The sequence below is a fragment of the Hemiscyllium ocellatum genome, chromosome 31 (assembly GCF_020745735.1).
Source record: "Hemiscyllium ocellatum isolate sHemOce1 chromosome 31, sHemOce1.pat.X.cur, whole genome shotgun sequence".
Classification (NCBI taxonomy): Eukaryota; Metazoa; Chordata; class Chondrichthyes; order Orectolobiformes; family Hemiscylliidae; genus Hemiscyllium; species Hemiscyllium ocellatum.
This window is the reverse complement of record NC_083431.1, coordinates 38,951,625-38,969,416: the sequence shown is the minus strand read 5'-3', so window position 1 is coordinate 38,969,416 and position 17,792 is coordinate 38,951,625. Positions and strand designations below refer to the sequence as shown.

The 17,792-nt window shown below is 42.0% G+C and overlaps 1 protein-coding gene across 1 annotated transcript in view; it reads right to left on the bottom strand.

The window, feature by feature from the left end:
- Positions 1 to 15,185: 15,185 nt before the first annotated feature.
- Positions 15,186 to 17,792, bottom strand: part of mks1 (MKS transition zone complex subunit 1) — a 70,340-nt gene continuing 67,733 nt past the window's right edge. Inside the window, exon 18 of the mRNA XM_060847906.1 lies at positions 15,186 to 17,213. Within this exon, the coding sequence (XP_060703889.1) occupies positions 17,107 to 17,213 (107 nt within the window). The 3' untranslated portion in view covers positions 15,186 to 17,106. The remainder of the gene's footprint in view (positions 17,214 to 17,792) is intronic.

Genomic DNA, 17,792 nt, shown 5'->3' with positions numbered 1-17,792 from the left:
CTGCTTCTCCCCTTCACCCTAGGGACCTGACCCCCTCCACCTGCGTTGCACTTGCAACCTCTGACCCAACATTCATCCTTTCCAACCAGACCTATTATTCTTACACATCCTGATCTACTCTAAGTAATCACTTTTCTGGCCCCCTTGCTTACACACGTACCTTAACTCCACACTTACCATATGTACTTCCCATTTATTAGCAGCTGTCAAAGTGACTGTGAATTTGGGCCTTTGCATTTCAAAATATAATACCTGACTGTAAAGGGGGTATGGATTGCCTTTTCATGATTCCTCTGTGTTACAAAAGAACTGCCAAAATTGAAGTATGGCGGCTCCACATTTCTGAATGAGCTGTGATCAGAGTCTCATCTAGAAATTTAGAGCTCTCTCCTTTCATAAAAAAGCAGACTAGTAATCTATTTGAAGTTACTGCACATCAGAAAATTCAAGCCCTGTATCTCCCCTTAACACACACACACACACACACACACTATGGAATGCACATCAAAATTAAGGCCATACATGGTTTTGACTACTTCAGAACCCAAGTTTACAAATAATAAAATGAATATTCTGAGTCGGCATTTACCATTTTCAAATATCAATCCTTGAAAACATGTATTTAAGTGTTTGTACCACATATTTACATAAAAGCATGAAGTTTTGAATTGCTTCAGAATACTGTTTCATAAGCATGTTGTATAGCTAGATCCTATAGATAGAAAAATAAATTTTGACTGGTTATATCTATTTGATGATATTAGATGACAGGAGGGTTTGCAGACAAAGCTCTCTTTTGAATACTGAAATGGTCTCTTGAATATTGGAATGGGATTCTTGATGCTCATCTGATGCTGTGGAAAAGTGGCTTCATTCAATAACATTACATGCATTATAAAAATTACCATGTTCTGGAGGGGGAAAAAAATACCGTTGTACCCAGCTTCCCTTAGTTATTACAAAAGAGTGAAAGGAGAAATAAATTGTTTTGCACCAATAGCATGTTCAGTGATGAGGAATAGGTGAAAGGGTGGTGGAAACAGATTTCACGTGTAAATTGAATGTGTACTCAAAAACAAATTTCGAGATAAGACAGTAAGATCTTGGAGACTGTAGCCCATCATGGTTGATCACATAATACACAACTCCACTTTCCTGCTTAATCTAAATATCCCCCGATTCCCTTTACAGCTCTCTGCAGTAAAGAATTCCACAGATTAACTACAAAGAAAAAAATTCTTATAATATCTACCTTAAATGGGCAACCCTTTATTCTGAGATTATGCTGTCTGATCCTAGACTCTCATTCAAAGGGATTCACCCTAACAAACTCTGAATGAGGGCAGCTTCAACAACACTCAGGAAGCTTGACACCATCCAGGAAAAGCTGCTTGCTGAGTGGTACCACTCCAAACATTCAGTCCCTCCATCACCGATACACAGAAGCAGCAGGGTATACTATCTACAAGAAGCACTGCTGAGATTCCTTGAATAACACCTTTCAAACTGGTCTACTGTCTAGATGGGTGAGGGCAACAGACACATTGCAACACCAACATCTGCAAGTTCTTCACCAAGCCCCTAACTATCCAGACTTAGGGAAATGGCGCCTTTTTCTTCCAAAGTCACTGGGTAGAAATCCTGGAATTCCCTTCCTGATGCATTGTGGACTGGAGCAATTCAAGAAGGCAATTCGTCATCACCTTCTCACAGGCAACCACGGACGGGCAGCGACAGCCACATCATGTGAACTAATCTTAAAAAGTTTCTCTCATTTTCTAAACTTCAATGAATAGAAGTCCAGCTTACTCATATGAAAATCCGTCCATAACCAGAAGCAACCTCGATAACCTTCTCTGAATTACTTCTGATGCAAGTTTATCTTTCCTTAAATCAGGGGACCAAAACTGTCTACAGTATTGCACGTGGGGTCAAACCAGTGCTTTACATTCCATTTCCCTTCCTGACTACTGACTAAATTTGGATGCTTTCTGCAGTCTTTACTATTTAAATAATATTCAGCTCCTCAACTCCTGTCAAATCACATAACCTCACATTTTCTCACATCTGCCCACTTAACCTGATAATATCCCTTTGTAAACTGTGTCATTCTGGTTTGTTCTCCCACCTATTTTTGTGTCATCTGCAAACTTGGCAACAGGACATTGTTATGAAGTTATCCAGATACAGTGCATCATCCTCCACCATTTTCACCACCTACAGTCAGATCCCACTATCAGAGATATATTTCTCTCCCCATCCCTATCAGCATTTCCTCTGCAACGCCCTAGTTAGGTCCACACCCACCACCAACCCACCCTCCACTCCCGACACCTTCCCTTGCCACCACAAGAGGTGTAAAACCTGCGCCCACACTTACCTCGTCACCTCCATTCAAGGCCCCAAGGGATTCTCCCACATCCGGCAGAGATTTTACTGCACATCCAAAAACCTGTGTCTGTTATTGTCGATGTGGTCTCCTCTACATTGGGGAGACAGGACGCCCACTTGTGGAACGTTTCAGAGAACACCTCCGGGACACATAACACCAAACAACCCCACCATCCTGTGGCCAACCATTTCAACTCCCCCCTCTCATTCCACTAAGACATGCAAGTCCTGGGCCTCCTCCGCTGCCAAATCCTAGCCACCTGACGCCTGGAAGAAGAACACGTCATCTTCCTCCTTGGGACTCTCCAACCACACCGCATCAATGTTGATTTCACCAGTTTCATCATCTCCCCTCTCCCCAGATCCATCCCTCCAATTCGGCACCACCCTCCTGGACTTCTCCCACATGTCCACCCTCCTTCCCACAACCCAATCTGCCCTCCGATCCGACATATCACCATCACCAACATCCCCACCTGCATCCACCTACCTAGCTACCTTCCCCCCCCCAGCACAAACCCTCTTCTATTTATGGCTCAGCCCCCTTGGACTCCGCCCCAACATTCCTGATGAAGGGCTTATGCCCGAAACTTCGACTCTCCTGCTCCTCGGATGCTGCCTGACCTGCTGTGCTTTTCCAGCACCACACCTTTTGACTCTGATCTCCAGCATCTGCAATCCTCACTTTCTCCTTGTCCTGTCACCAGCTTATTAAAATTTGTGCATGGTCACATGTCAAAATACCTTTTAGTTTGTGATTAAATGGAAATTAATCAAAATAATTGTTATAAGATTTCAGCAATTTTTGAAGGTATGCTACCTTGCACAAAATTATAGCTGCAAGATCAATTAGAAATAATGAAGGTCTATGGAACTATATCAGCAATAAAATGTAGCAACATTTTTATGTACTGCAATTTGTGACTCACAACCAATGTTCCCTCTAAGCTGCGCATAGCCATGCCAAGGCTCTGTTCGTGGCGACTGGCAACACTGTCGTCCAATTATGGAAGTTGCTGCTGCCATAGAGATCCACAAAGTTGGAAAGAAAATTAGAGGGAACGTGACTCACAACATTACCTTTGTAGAAATACTATAACGGGAAGAGTGGAATCAGAGTATACTGATATACGCCAGGTTTTCAATGCAGTTTAATGTCAGAACTCTGTTTAGTTCAATTGGGAAATATTTCACTGGATTTTCAGACTGACTTGTTAAAGTTAGGACTTCGATATTGTGGCCATTTTGGAGACATGGATTAAGCAGGGACAGGAGTGGGTGTTGCAGGTTCCAGGATTTAGATGCTTCAGTAAGAACAGAGAAGATGTTAAAAGCAGCAAAGGTGTGGCATTGTTCAGGGACAATATTACGGCTGCAGAAAGGACATTTGAGGACTCGTCTACTGAGGTAGTATGGGCTGCAGTTAGAAACAGGAAAGGAGTGCTCACCCTGTTGGGAGTTTTCTATAGCTTCTGATTAGTTCCAGAGATGTACAGAAAAGGATAGCAAAGATAATTCTGAATAGGAGCAAGAATAACAGGGTAGTTGTTATGGGGGACTTTAACTCAAATATTGACTAGAAATACTTTAGTTCGACTACTTTAGATGGGTTAGTTTTTGTCCAATGCGTGCAGGATGGTTTCTTGACACCGTATGTAGACAAGCCAACAAGGGGCAAGGCCACGTTGGATTTGGTACTGGTTAATGAACCTGGCCAGGTGTTAGATTGGAGGTGGGTGAGCACTTGGGTGATAGTGACCACAATTCAGTTAAGTTTACTTCAGCCATGAAAAAGGATAGATATGTACCACAGGGCAAGAGTTATTGCTGGGAGAAAGATAATTATGATGCAATTAGGCAAGATTTAGCATACATAATACAGGGAAAGAAACTGCAGGAGATGGGCACAATTGAAATGTGGAGCTTATTCAAGAAACAGATACTATGTGTCCTTAAAAAGTATGTAGCTGTCAGGCAGGGAGGAAGTAGTTGAGTGAGAGAGCCGTGGTTTATTAAAGAAATTGAATCTCTTGTCAAGAGGAAGAAGAAGGGTTATGTTAGGATGAGACATGAAGGCTCATTTAGGACACTTGTGAGTTACAAGTTAGCTAGGAAGGACCTAAAGAGAGAGCTAAGAAGAGCTAGGAGGGGACATGAGAAGATGTTGGTAGATAGGATCAAGGAAAACCCTAAAGCTTTTTATAGGTGTATCAGGAATAAAAGAATGACTAGAGTAAGATTAGGCCCGATCAGGATCGTAGTGGGAAGATATGCATGGAGTCTAAGGAGATAGGGAAAGCACTAAATGAATATTTTTTATCAGTATTCACACTGGAAAAAGACAATGTTGTCCAGGAGAATACTGAGCTGCAGACTATTAGACTAGATGAGACTGAGGTTCACAAGGAGAAGGTGTTAGCAATTCTGGAAAGTGTGAAAATAAGTCCCTTTGGCTGGATGGGATTTATCCTAGAATTCTCTGTGAAGCCAGGGAGGAGATTGCAGAGCTTTTGGCTTTGATCTTTATGTTGTCACTGTCCACAGGAATACTGCTAGAAGACTTGAGGATAGCAAACGTTATCCCCTTGTTCAAGAAGAGGAGTAAAGACAACCCTGGTAATTATAGACCAGTGAACCTTACTTTGGTTGCGGGTAAAATGTTGGAAATTAGAATTGGAGATTGAATTTATGATCATCTACAGAGGAATAAGTTGATTAGAAATAGTCAATATAGTTTTGAGAAGGGTAGGTTGTGCCTCACAAACCTTATTGAGTTCTTTGAGATGGTGGATTAGGGTAAAGTGGTTGATGTGGTGTATATGGATTTCATTCAGGCACTATTGCACAAAATACGGAGGCATGGGATTGAGGGTGATTGAACAGTTTGGATCAGATGTTAGCTAGCTGTAAGACAGAGGGTGGTGACTGATGGAAAATGTTCATCCTGCAGTTCAGTTACTAGTGGTGTACCGCAAGGATCTGTTTTGGAGCCTCTGCTGTTTGTTATTTTTATATGTGACCTAGATGAGGGCGTAAAAGGATGATTGGTCAGTAAATTTGCAGATGACACTAAGGTCGGTAGAGTTGTGAATAGTGCTGAAGGATGTTGTAGGTTAGAGAGGGACATAGATAAGCCGTAGAGCGGGGCTGAGAGGTGGCAAATGGAGTTTAATGCGAAAAAGTGTGATTCACTTTGGAAGGAGCAACAGGAGTAAAGGATACTGGGCTAATGATAAGATTCTTGGTAGTGTGGATGAGTAGACAGATCCCGGTGTCCATGTACATAGATCCTCGAAATTTGCCACCCAGGTTGATAGGGTTGTTAAGAAGCATACGGTGTGTTAGCTTTTATTAGTAAAGGGATTGAGTTTCAGAGCTACAAGATCACGCTGCAGCTGTACAAAATTTTGGTGCGGCCGTACTTGGAGTATAGCGTACAGTTCTGGTTACCGCATTATAAGAAGGATGTGGAAGCTTTGAAAAGAGTGCAGAAGAAATTTATTGGAATGTTGCCTGGTATGGAGGGAAGGTCTTATGAGGAAAGGCTGAGGGACTTGAGATTGTTTTTGTTAGAGATAAGAAGGTTGAGAGGTGATTTAATTGAGACATACAAGATAATCAGAGGGTTAGATAGGATGGACAGTGACAGCCTTTTTCCTTAGATGGTGATGGCTAGCATGAGGGGATATTGCTTTAAATTGAGCGGTGATAGATATAGGACAGGTAGATTAGATTACTTACAGTGTGGAAACAGACCCTTCTGCCCAACAAGTCCACATAGCCCATCGAAGCGCAACCCACCCAAACCAATTCCCCTTCATTTACCCCTTCACCTAACACTACGGGAAATTTAGCATGGTCAATTCACCTGACCTGCACATTTTTGGATTGTGGGAGGAAACCGGAGCACCCGGAGGAAACCCACGCAGACACGGGGAGAATATGCAAATTCCACACAGTCGCCTGAGGCAGGAATCGAACCCAGTCTCTGGCGCTGTGAGGCAGCAGTGCTAACCACTCAAGTGTCAGAGGTAGTTTCTTTACTCAGAGAGTAGTAGGGCCATGGAACACCTTGCCTGCAACAGTGGTAGACTCGCCAATTTTAAGGGCATTTAAATGGTCATTGGATAAACATATAGATGAAAATAGAATAGTGTAGGATAGATAGACTTCAGATTGTTACACCAACCTGTGGAACCATCGAGGGATGAAGAGCCTATACTGCACTATAATGTTCTATGTTCTAAAGTTAGACCATGAGGCCATAAAATGTCCGCCACTCAGCCCAGAGTCTGTTCTGCTTTTCAATGAAATCACCGCTGATCTGATAATCCTCAACACCACTTTCCTGCCTTTTTCAATGGTCCTTGATTTGCTTACGATTAGAAATGTCTATCTCTGTCTTGAATATATCTAATGAAGTAGCCTCTACAGCCATCTGCAATAATTAATTCCACAGATGCACTATCCTAGAAGACATATCTCATCATCCCTGACTTAAATCTCTTATTCGGAGATTATGCCCCATGATCCTACAAGACAAACCAACCTCTCCACATCTAAACTATGTTTCAATAAGGTCACTTCATTCTTCTAAACTGCAATGGCTACAGAGTTAACCTACTCAACACCTCATCATAAGAAAGTCCCTCCATATCTCCAAGCCTTCTCTGGTCTTGCTCCAATGCCAGTATGTTTCCTTAGATAAGGGAACCAAATCTATTAACAGCAATCTAGCCTAGGTCTGACCAGTGCCTTGTACAATTTTCGCAGGACCTTCCTGCTTTTTATTTTCCGTTCCCTTTGAAGTAAAAGCAAGCATTCAATTTGCCTTCCTTATTACCTGCTAAACTTTTGTGCCAGCTTTCTGCAATTTATACAGAACTCTGCCCAAGTCCCTGTGCTGTAACTTTCTGCAATCTTTCTCCATTTGGTGAAAAGTTAATATTTGTGATGCCTTTGCTTTGCCCTGAATGGTGTCAATGAGTGTTGTGTGCAGTTAAATAATTGCACAACCAATGCAATGCAAAATCTGCAGTCCTGCCAAATCCAGTAGTGAGTGACAGTATACAAATAAACAACTAGCAGAAGGATGAGCTATTACAAATATTCACATTTTCAATGTTGGGAGACCCCAAAAAATAAGACAGGACATTTGTGATTATCTTTAGCCAGAAGTTCCAAACTGATGATATCTTTCAGCCTCTTCCCCAATGTCCCCTGCATCTCACATCCTTGTCTTCAACCAAATCAATTTACCCCATGGGATATCAAGATACAGCTTAAGATATTGAATATTACAAAGACTCTGGGCCCAGCAATGGGATTGAAGAATTGCACTCCAGATTTAGCTGTTTCCTTAGTTATGCCATTTCAGAGCATCTACAACCTTGGCATCTACTTAGAAATGTGAAAAATCACTGGTTAAAAGAAAGTGCTGTCAAGTCTCAGAAAGGAGAGGGTCGATGTTGCTCTGCTACAAGAAACTCACTTAGATGATAAGGAACATCCAAAGTTACAGTGGGGAGGGTTTGGCCAGGTGTTCTTCTCATCTTTTAATTCCAAAAGCAGGGGAGTGGCTATACTAAAACAGAAGAATCTACCATTCCAGTTGATAAACCAAATTAATGGGTGATTTATCCTCAAAGCCCTAATACATGGGAGGAGTACAGCATTTTGAATGTCTACTGCCTCCCAGCACACCCCCTCAAATTTTTAACTGATACACTTTCCGGACTGATGGCCCTTGGGAGTGTACCACACAATTATAGGGAGTGACTTCAACCATCTTGTGGATCCTGAGGTAGATAGGATGCTATGGAATCTTTCGGGCATGTCTCCACAACCCAAACCACAGAGGTGGACCTCTGTGAGGAGTTGGGGTTGGTGGATGTGTCTTCACCTGAAGGGAAGGAATTTTACTTTCTTCTCCAACCCGCACAAGTGCCACACAAGGATCAATATATTTTTTGCCCCGCTGACCTTTTTAGATTCGGTACTGATCTGTCAGATTGGGAACAACGCCATTTCGGACCATGCGGCAGTGTATTTTGATTTAAGATCACGGATAATGGGACAGATATGTGGCACTGGTACATGGATCCTTTTCTCTTGAAGGACAGTAAATTCATTGAGTATTTCACAAGTGAGTTTAAGGCTTTTTGGAATATTAATTCGGAAAAGGCCAGTAACACATTGGTGCTCTGGGAGACTGCCTAGGCTTTTTCAAGGTGTATAATTATCTCGTACTCAGCGACCTGGAAGAGACAGAGGGGAGAGCACCAGCATATACTTGAGGCCTGGTTGAAGGCAGCTGAGACGGCATATTTTGAGAGGCCATCTGTGACTAAGTTACAGCAGATTATAGCTCTCCAGGCTGCTCTGAACTCCGTGCTCACCCAGGCAGTGAAGTGAGAGGTCTCCTTCACAAAGCAAAGACTATTTGAGCATGGTGATAAGCCAGGTAGATACTTGGCGTATCTGGCCAGGAAGAAGAGCGCTCCTCAATATATCATGCCTATTAGAGAGGGTACTGGTACTCCCACTCGTGAGTCCAAAAAGATCAACTCAGCATTTAGGAAATTTTATGCAGAGTTATACTGGTCGGAGGGCTGTGAGGATGGGTTGGCAAGGATAGAGTCCATTTTTGAGAACTTAGGTTTTCCAGGTATAATTTGGAAGCAGGCCTCCCTTTTGAATGTCCATCTGACAACATGAGATACAAGAGGCAGCAAGGCATGGATTCCCGAACAAGTTTTATAAGGGGTTTATAAACATGTTGGCTGAGCCAATGTTGGGTATGTATAACCATTCATACAGTCAGGACTGCTCCTACCCTTTCTCAGGGAAGTTAATATTTCCCTTATTCTTAAGTGAGGGAAAGATCCTGAGGACTGCTCCTTGTACAGATCCATCTTGCTGCTAATGTGGATTTTAAAATTCTGTCTAAAACATTACTGTTGAGGCTGGAGAAAGTATTGCTCTCTATTGTAAAGGAGAACCAGATAGGTTTCATTAAGGATTACAGCTTGTTGTGGTTCTGTTCGCCGAGCTGGGAATTTGAGTTGCAGACATTTCGTCCCCTGTCTAGGTGACATCCTCAGTGCTAGGGAGCCTTCTGTGAAGCGCTTCTGTGATCCTTCCTCCGGCATTTGTAGTGGTTTGAATCTGCAGCTTCTGGTTGTCAGTTCCAGCTGTCCGTTGCAGTGGTCGGTATATTGGGTCCAGGTCAATGTGCTTATTGATTGAATCTGTGGATGAGTGCTATGCCTCTAGGAATTCCCTGGCTGTTCTCGGTTTGGCTCGTCCTATAATAGTAGTGTTGTCCCAGTCGAATTCATGTTGCTTGTCATCTGCATGTGTGGCTACTAAGGATAGCTGGTCGTGTCGTTTCGTGGCTAGTTGATGTTCATGGATGCGGATCGTTAGCTGTCTCCTTGTTTGGCCTATGTAGTGTTTTGTGCAGTCCTTGCATGGTACTTTGTACACTACATTGGTTTTTCTCATGCTGGGTATCGGGTCCTTCGTCCTGGTGAGTTGTTGTCTGAGAGTGGCTGTTGGCTTGTGTGCTGTTATGAGTCCTACTGGTCCCAGTAGTCTGGCTGTCAGTTCGGAAATGCTCTTGATGTATGGTAGTGAGGCTAGTCCTTTGGGTTGCGGCATGTCCTCGTTCCGTTGTCTTTCCCTTAGGCATCTGTTGATGAAATTGCACGGGTATCCATTTTTGACGAATACATTGTATAGGTGTTCTTCTTCCTCTTTTTGCAGTTCTGGCAGGTACTGCAGTGTATTGTGGCCCTTTTGAATAGTGTCTTGATGCAACTTTTGTGTGTGTTGGGGTGGTTGCTTTCGTAGTTCAGGACTTGGTCTGTGTGTGTGCGGCTTTCCTGTATATGGTGAATTCTCCATTAGGTGTTCTGTGTGCCATCACATCTAGGAATGGGAGTTGGTTGTCCTTTTCTTCTTCTCTAGTGAATCAGATTCCTGTGAGTGTGACGTTGATAATCCGATGTGTGTTCTCGATTTCTGTGTTTTTAATGATCACAAAGGTGTCATCCACATATCTGACCCAGAGTTTGGGTTGAATTTGCGGTAAGACTGTTTGTTCTAATCTTTGCATTACCGCTTCTGCTATGAGTCCAGAGATGGGTCAGCCTATGGGTGTGCCGTTGATTTGTTCATATATTTGGTTGTTGAATGTGAAGTGTGTTGTGAGGGAAAAGGTTCAGTAGTTTGAGTATGCCATCTTTGTTGATAGGTTCAACGTCCTGTTGTCTGTTCTGTATGTCCAGCAGGTTGACTATTGTTTCTCTGGCTAGGGTTTTGTCGCCAGCTCGGCGAACAGAACCACAACAATGAGCACCCTCATCTTCTCTCAAACTTTGAACACCTACGGGTTGCAGCTTCTTGCACAACATCAGAAGAGTGTTGAATATGGTCCAGGTGTGCCAGCTTGGTGGTCTCCCTGGATTCGGAAAGAGCGTTTAATTGATGGAATGGCCATACCTTTTTTATGTCTTCAACTGGTTTGGTCTTCGAGGGGGGTGGTCTTCACCAGGTGGGTGGCAGTCCCCTGGCAGCGGTTCTTATGCATGGCCTGGCTATCCTGACAGTGTCTGTGCCCCATTTAATACAAAAATATTAATTTATTTGGCTCTTTTTCGAGGTATAAAATTATTTTTACAAAATCGGAAGGCATGTCCGTGAAGGGTCTTATGGGAGTACCTGACCTTGAAGATGGTAGTCACAAAATCTTATATTTAGGTATTTTCATTACCCCTGCCTTTCAACAATTGTACAAAGCTAATTTTGTACAACTGCTCGAGAAGACAAGACCTTCAGCGTTGGAAGATGTTATCAATATCCTGGTTGGGTTAAATAGCTCTAACCAAAATCAATGTTCTTCCTTGCCCACTATATCCTATGTGAATACTCCCTCTGGTGCTACCTAGACAAGCACTGCAGAGACTTCATGATTGGCTTGGATCATTCATTTGGCACCGCAGGCACACTCTTATCAAGTTTGCTAAGCTGCAGCTTCCACAGGGTTCGGGGGGGGGGGGGGGGAAGAGGGGGTTGTAGACCTCCCAGACTTCAAAAGGTATCAACTAAGTTCTTCATTGTCTTATGTGAATGATTGAGCTTGTCAAAATCCGATGTCAACGTGGCTTGACATCGAGGCCTCCCAGGCAAAATGTCCCCTTATTCATTTGCTATTCATGGAAAGGATGAGAACTGTCATGGAGTATCGTAAAAATCTGATCGTCATTAATATGGTCAAAGCATGGAGAATGATGCGACAGATAGAGGGTAATTTACACAAGACCTTCCCACTTACCACCATAGTAAGAATACCAGGATTTGGGCTGGGATCGAAGAATTCGGCTTTAAGTTATGGGAGTCTCCTGTTTGGGAGACCTGTGTGAGGGGAAGGTCATGATGTCTTTTGATCAGCTGAGTCATAAATATGGGTTGTCCAGTTGGGACCTCTTCTGCTATTTTCAGAGTCGATACTTTATACTGAAAAAGAACACATTATTAGTTCATCCCTATAAGAGTGATGTGGAGAGGAGAGTACTTCGATCCACAGGCACTCTCTCGCTTAGTACCCTCTATCATTTGCAGGGAGGGGGTGCCTCAGAAGATATTGAAAAGCTTTACAGAATCTGGAATCAAGAATTGGGAGCAGAAATTTTGGCAGAAGTATAGGAGGATATCTGGAAGAAAGTGTAAAAGATTTTGACTTGTAATAAAATGCAGGCCATGCAACTAAAGATTCTCCACACAGCCCATTTGGCCCCAGAGCGGCTAGCAAAATTTATGAAAAAGGAGCCTCTCCGAAGTGCCCTAAATGTAAAACAGACATTGGTACACTCACACATTGCTTGTGGTCCTGCCATGAGAATCGTAAATATTGGGGCACCATTGCAAATGTGTTGGAGGAGATCTTGGGGACTAAGGTTAAGGCAGATCCAGTGTGTCTCCTTCTAGGATCGCCAAATCTGTCTTCTCTAGATGAGCTTGGGAAGAAACTGTTTAACATTCTTACATATCGCGCGAGGAATAACATTCTGATGAGCTGGGTCTCAAAAAACCCCTGGGCCTTTCAGGATGGCATAGGTTAGTGATGGAGTATGTTACCCTAGACTTTCTTACAAGTATGGTGCATCAGAAAACAGAACTTTTTTTATAAGATGTGACAGCCCTTTTTGAATCACCTAGACACAGACTTGTAAACCATACTGATTGGGGCCACAAAAACTGTATATGGCGGGCCAGGGACCCTGAGAGAAAGAATCCTGAATAAATACAGTTATGTTAACTGATGCTCCTGATGATGGGAGCTTCGGTGGAGTGGTGTAAATTAAGTTCAATTTGTTTAGCTCAACTCAACCCAATTTAATTTATTATGTCTAATTATTTATTGAATTGTAGCATGGGAAGATTTTTTTTGGTATTTTTGATTTGTTTTGTAAAGTAGTAGTCAGATTATTGTTATTGTACCATAAGATTGTTATACCATCTCTTCTGTAATTTTATTTTAAAAAACTCTCAATAAAAAGAGAAGAGAAATTTGAAAAATTGTCCAAAGTTTTCTTTTCAATGAAAGCAAGACAAATCCAATCTTTATTTTGTGATGGGTTGGTCAGCAAGCAGGATCTCCAGGCGTCCAGACTCTGAACTACCTGGATGTGGGTCTAACACTGGGAGCTGAAATTAGAAGTGGGTGTGGTCCAAGTGGGTTGGTTAAAAGACCTGCCTGTGTTCTCAAAAACCCTCATCCAAGTGCTTACCAAGTAACCAGGTGCTCTTCTACATTGCTCAGAAGCTTTAACAGCATGTAGAGTCCCCCACTTCTACCCCTACTCCTAATGCATCCTTTACTCCCATCCTCTAACCATTACCCATTTTTTTATGAGCAGAACTCAGACATTCCGTTGTAACAGTTGGAAGCTGGTGAATGACTCACTGCTCCCCAAGTCACCAGACTTTTCAAACAAAACATGTAAGTAATGTCAAGCACATGCAAACCAATTTGACATGGAAATTGCGGCCAAAAGCCAATAAAACTCCCCAAGTAAGCAAATAGACTTCAAAACTGCAATCTCAACAGCTTTGTAGACTGAACATATAAAATAAGAAAAATGTTAAACATATACACTTGGATATTACACTATGTTACCCTTTTAATTGTGTAAAATGTGCTCTAATTGGCTAATGACTTTTCTACATTGGTCTTTATTTGACTGTTATTTCTGCCAAATGGCAACTATGTGGCAAATTTATTGGAAGATCTAACTACCCAGTAAATAATGACAGCAGTCATTGCTCACTTTAAGAGCACAAAGATCTCATGCTGTTACACTTCACAATGAATCGTAAAGAAAACAAAACTATTTTACTTACCTTTCAAACCCTTCTCATCTCAAAGTATCATGCCTTCCAACAGCTGGTAGAGATTTACTGCCTCCACAAAAATATAGCTGACTTGGAGTTGGTTGCTACTGAGTCCGCAGTGATATTAGCTGTATATTTCACAGCAGCAGGCAGTATCTAGGGCCTGCTTCTTTTCTCACACTATGGAAATTGCCAAGGACAGGAATGTAAGTTGGCTCATTTGGTGGCCATGCTTGCCAGGGCCTATCTCCATTTGGTACTAACTGGGACCATGAAAATCTGACCCATTGTCATTGAACCTTTAAAAGTTACCTATTTGCGCCAAAGTTTTAAGAAATGATAGTTAACTCCTCACAAACTATTTGTGTAATATAGATTCAAGACTTTCATTTCACAGCTCCTGAATTATCATTGCTTGGGCTTCCATATCAAACCCTAGAATATATCACCTTCTGAAACAAATCAAAACAAAAGAAAACCAAATTAAACAGCAGAGAGACAGAGAGAGAGAGACAGAGATTGGTTCAGTGAAGTTAGGGCCTGGGCAGGACATGAATGAATTGAGGCAGTTAGGTGTTGGACATTGAGCTCTTTTCTTTCTTAGCTTATATGCAGGGTAGAAAATCAGCTTCAATTATACAAAAGACAATTTAACAAATTCATAGCAGTTGAGGAACAGATGCACATGTTATACTGCAGCAAACAAAAGATGGTTTTGGTATGACTGTTTTATGTAGTAGAGGCTTTAATGCTTGATTGTATCAGTACATTGCAGGTGTGAATTCAGGGAGGGCCACTGTAGTTATGTTAACAAATGCATAATTTTGGCCAGCCCCTCTTGACTTATGACCTTGTTCAGCTTAATGCCGAAAGTCAGATTTGACCACTGCCCAACGACCTTCACCTTAGGTAGGGCAAGGAGGCAGGTCCCAAATCTTCTCCAGCCAAAATGGGGATCGAGCTCCATTATGTCGGGACCAATCCGACCAACACTGGCCACCCAGCTAACTGACCACTCTCCAAGGTTTCAAAGTGGCAACATGCAGCTTTACATGCATATTGCAGTCCACATTCATGAACAGTGATGGTAGAGGCTCCCATCTGCTTTCCATCACACAGCTTACCAGGAATCTCTCCAACTTTCACCACCTGTCACTGGCATATGTTAGTCCAATTTAGAAGTAGATTATTAATCTGTTTGGCTGCGTTACGAATGTGGGGTCGAGAGTGTGATGCTGGAAAAGCACAGCAGGTCAGGCAGCATCCGAGGAGCAGGAGAATCAACGTTTTGGGTATAAGCCCTTCATCAGGGTGACCTGATAAAGGCTTGTGCTCAAAACATCAACTCTCCTGTTCCTCGGATGCTGCCTGACCGGCTGTGCTTTTCCAGCAGCACACTCTTGACTCTGATCTCCAGCATCTGCAGTCCTTCCTTTCTCCTGCATTATGGATGCACCTTCTTTGGCTATCAAATTCTCGAGTATGACTTGAAACAGAACTTCTGGCTCAGAGGCAGGAATGCTACCCAATGTGCCACAAGACCTGTTTTCTTACTTGAAGTTTGTTTGTATAATTTCTAATGGTGCACGACTGACCTTGTGCAACATCCTGAGTTATCACCAGTTTTTGGAATGTTCAGTCATTATCTAAAATCATAGGAATGTTTGACCTGTAATATATAAAGAGGAAATACATTTCTTCCTTTGTTAATGAGTCACACATCAAAAAATTAAATGAGCACTAAAGGACTTCTCTAATTCAGTGATAGTGGAACAGTAAGGGATAAAAACTGAAAATAATGAAAATACAGGCAATTTCCAGCATTATCTGCTTCTGCCTCAGATTTCCAGTATCTATAGTCCTTCAACCTACTTTTAGTTCAAGGTTTATTTTCTGTGCTCAAATGAGAAATATGCAATATTCTATATGCATTCATGCTAACAGGGTATAAACATGTTTTACAAAATCTTGAATTTCTCAGTGGATTTTACAGAAATCATTTCCCTCAATTGCATTTCTAAAGGTTGTCATCCCCACATTGGAAGAAACACCTCTCATCCAGCACAATACATTGATATTGTCAGAAAATTCAAGAGATACTTGGTAAATTAAGTGATCAAGTAATAATGCATCCTATAAAATTCTGAATTTTTGGCCTTGTCTGATTCTGCAAGTCTTTTGTGGGTTTAAAAGTTTCTTAATTGGGAATTATACAGCTATCGTGGTTTAAATGGACATACTATAAGTGCTCAACTCCTCCAACCATAATGGTGTCCTGCAATTTAAATGTAAGAAATGAACAGACACAATGGACGTGCATTCTGATTTGATTTCATGTTCTAGACAGTGCATTGTAAATTAATCATTCTCCTGTCTTGTCAGTACCAACACTTGCCAGCAGCCAATAGCTTTCCATCACCTGTGTGAATTCACCATTCTGCAGAAATGAGCCTAGAATGTGAATTGGTAGACCAATATACCAGAAGGGGCCATTAGCTCAGCCAGCTAAATGACTACTTTGTGATGCAGAATGACACCAACAGTGAAGGTTCATTTCCCACAACTGAAGTTACCACAAAGATCCCGACTTCTCAAAGGTCCCCCTTGCCTAAGTCGTGCTGACCCCCAGATTAAACTCTCCAACAGTCGTCTCGGACGAGGGCAGCAGATGGTCCTCTGGGACAATGACGACAGAACGCATCATAATCAAGGCAAATCACATGTTCACCCAACATTCAAATGTACATAGGCATTCACAAAAGGGTTTTGGACTGCAATTTGAAGGAGGAACCATTTGAATTTTCTTCTTCATCCAAGTTGCTTTGCCATTTGTAGTGTCCTTCTTACTACTATGAGATTACCTAGTTCAGCAAAAAAATAAAACAGCTAACACCTTCTGGTTTGTGGAGCTATATGTAGCCAAATATATACAGGGTAGTGTCTAATTTAAGGCTTTGGAAAAAGAACGTTCTTCAATAAGTATTTAGCATTGCTCTCAGCAGTTAATGAATATTCGACGAGCTCAAACATGTCGCCCATATTTATCACAATTTCTAAGTGACTGAATAGTACAAGCGAGAGTCAGCTGAGAAACTCTCTGACTCCACAACTGTGTCAATGAGGCATCACTTCATTCATTGCTGAAATATATGCAAACACAAAATTTGACCATAGAAAAGCCAAGAAGTAGCAGTGTTCCAACTCTAATTAAACAGAATACATGCTCCCAGAGTTGTTTCTCCAATCTTGCTGTCTTCTGGATGAGTCAGTTTTATTTCTCTGTCTGTAATATCACAGCCCAGTGCAACCGATGTTGATTTATTCTGCCACTGACTTTGACTCCAGAAATGATGATGCATGCAGCAGGTCTTTTGACAGGCTCTCTTGTGCCTCACGCATACGTTGCTGAGCTCGCCCAAATGCCGCTGAGTGGAAAAAAGACAAAGCATACAGTGGAAAAACTGAAAAGGAAGGTTATCTTTTCAAACAAAATTACCTTCCATCCAATCAGGGAGTAGCATAATGAGCTCAGTTATTCAGTGAATTGTGCAAACTGCCTTACCCCTTAATGAGGAGGGTTCTTCTAAGTGTGTTAGTCAAGCTTTTCAAATTTCCTACACCAGCCCTCCTGAAAATCAGGGCAAAATGTTAATTTAGCACAAATTTGGGACATCCATGTGCTGAGCCATTGGCTACAAGAAAATGCATTGGTATTGCCCAAACATATCTTGTCTGGGACCAATGCTCCCATGAAACATTGTTATTGTGCAAAGCACTTTCTCCCCCAACAATGTGCAGCTCGTTTAACTGTTATTACATAACCATGCACACTTTACTTTGCACAATGACTGTGGTATCTTTCAATCCTGCAGTTTAACAACAGTAATGTCTCAGAGTCTTCCAATCAATACACAGAAGAGACTTTAGTCCCCAACAAAACCAGCCAGGACTTAATCCTCCAATCCACCTGAATGGGCTAGTTCCTAATGCAGTGTTTTATCAAG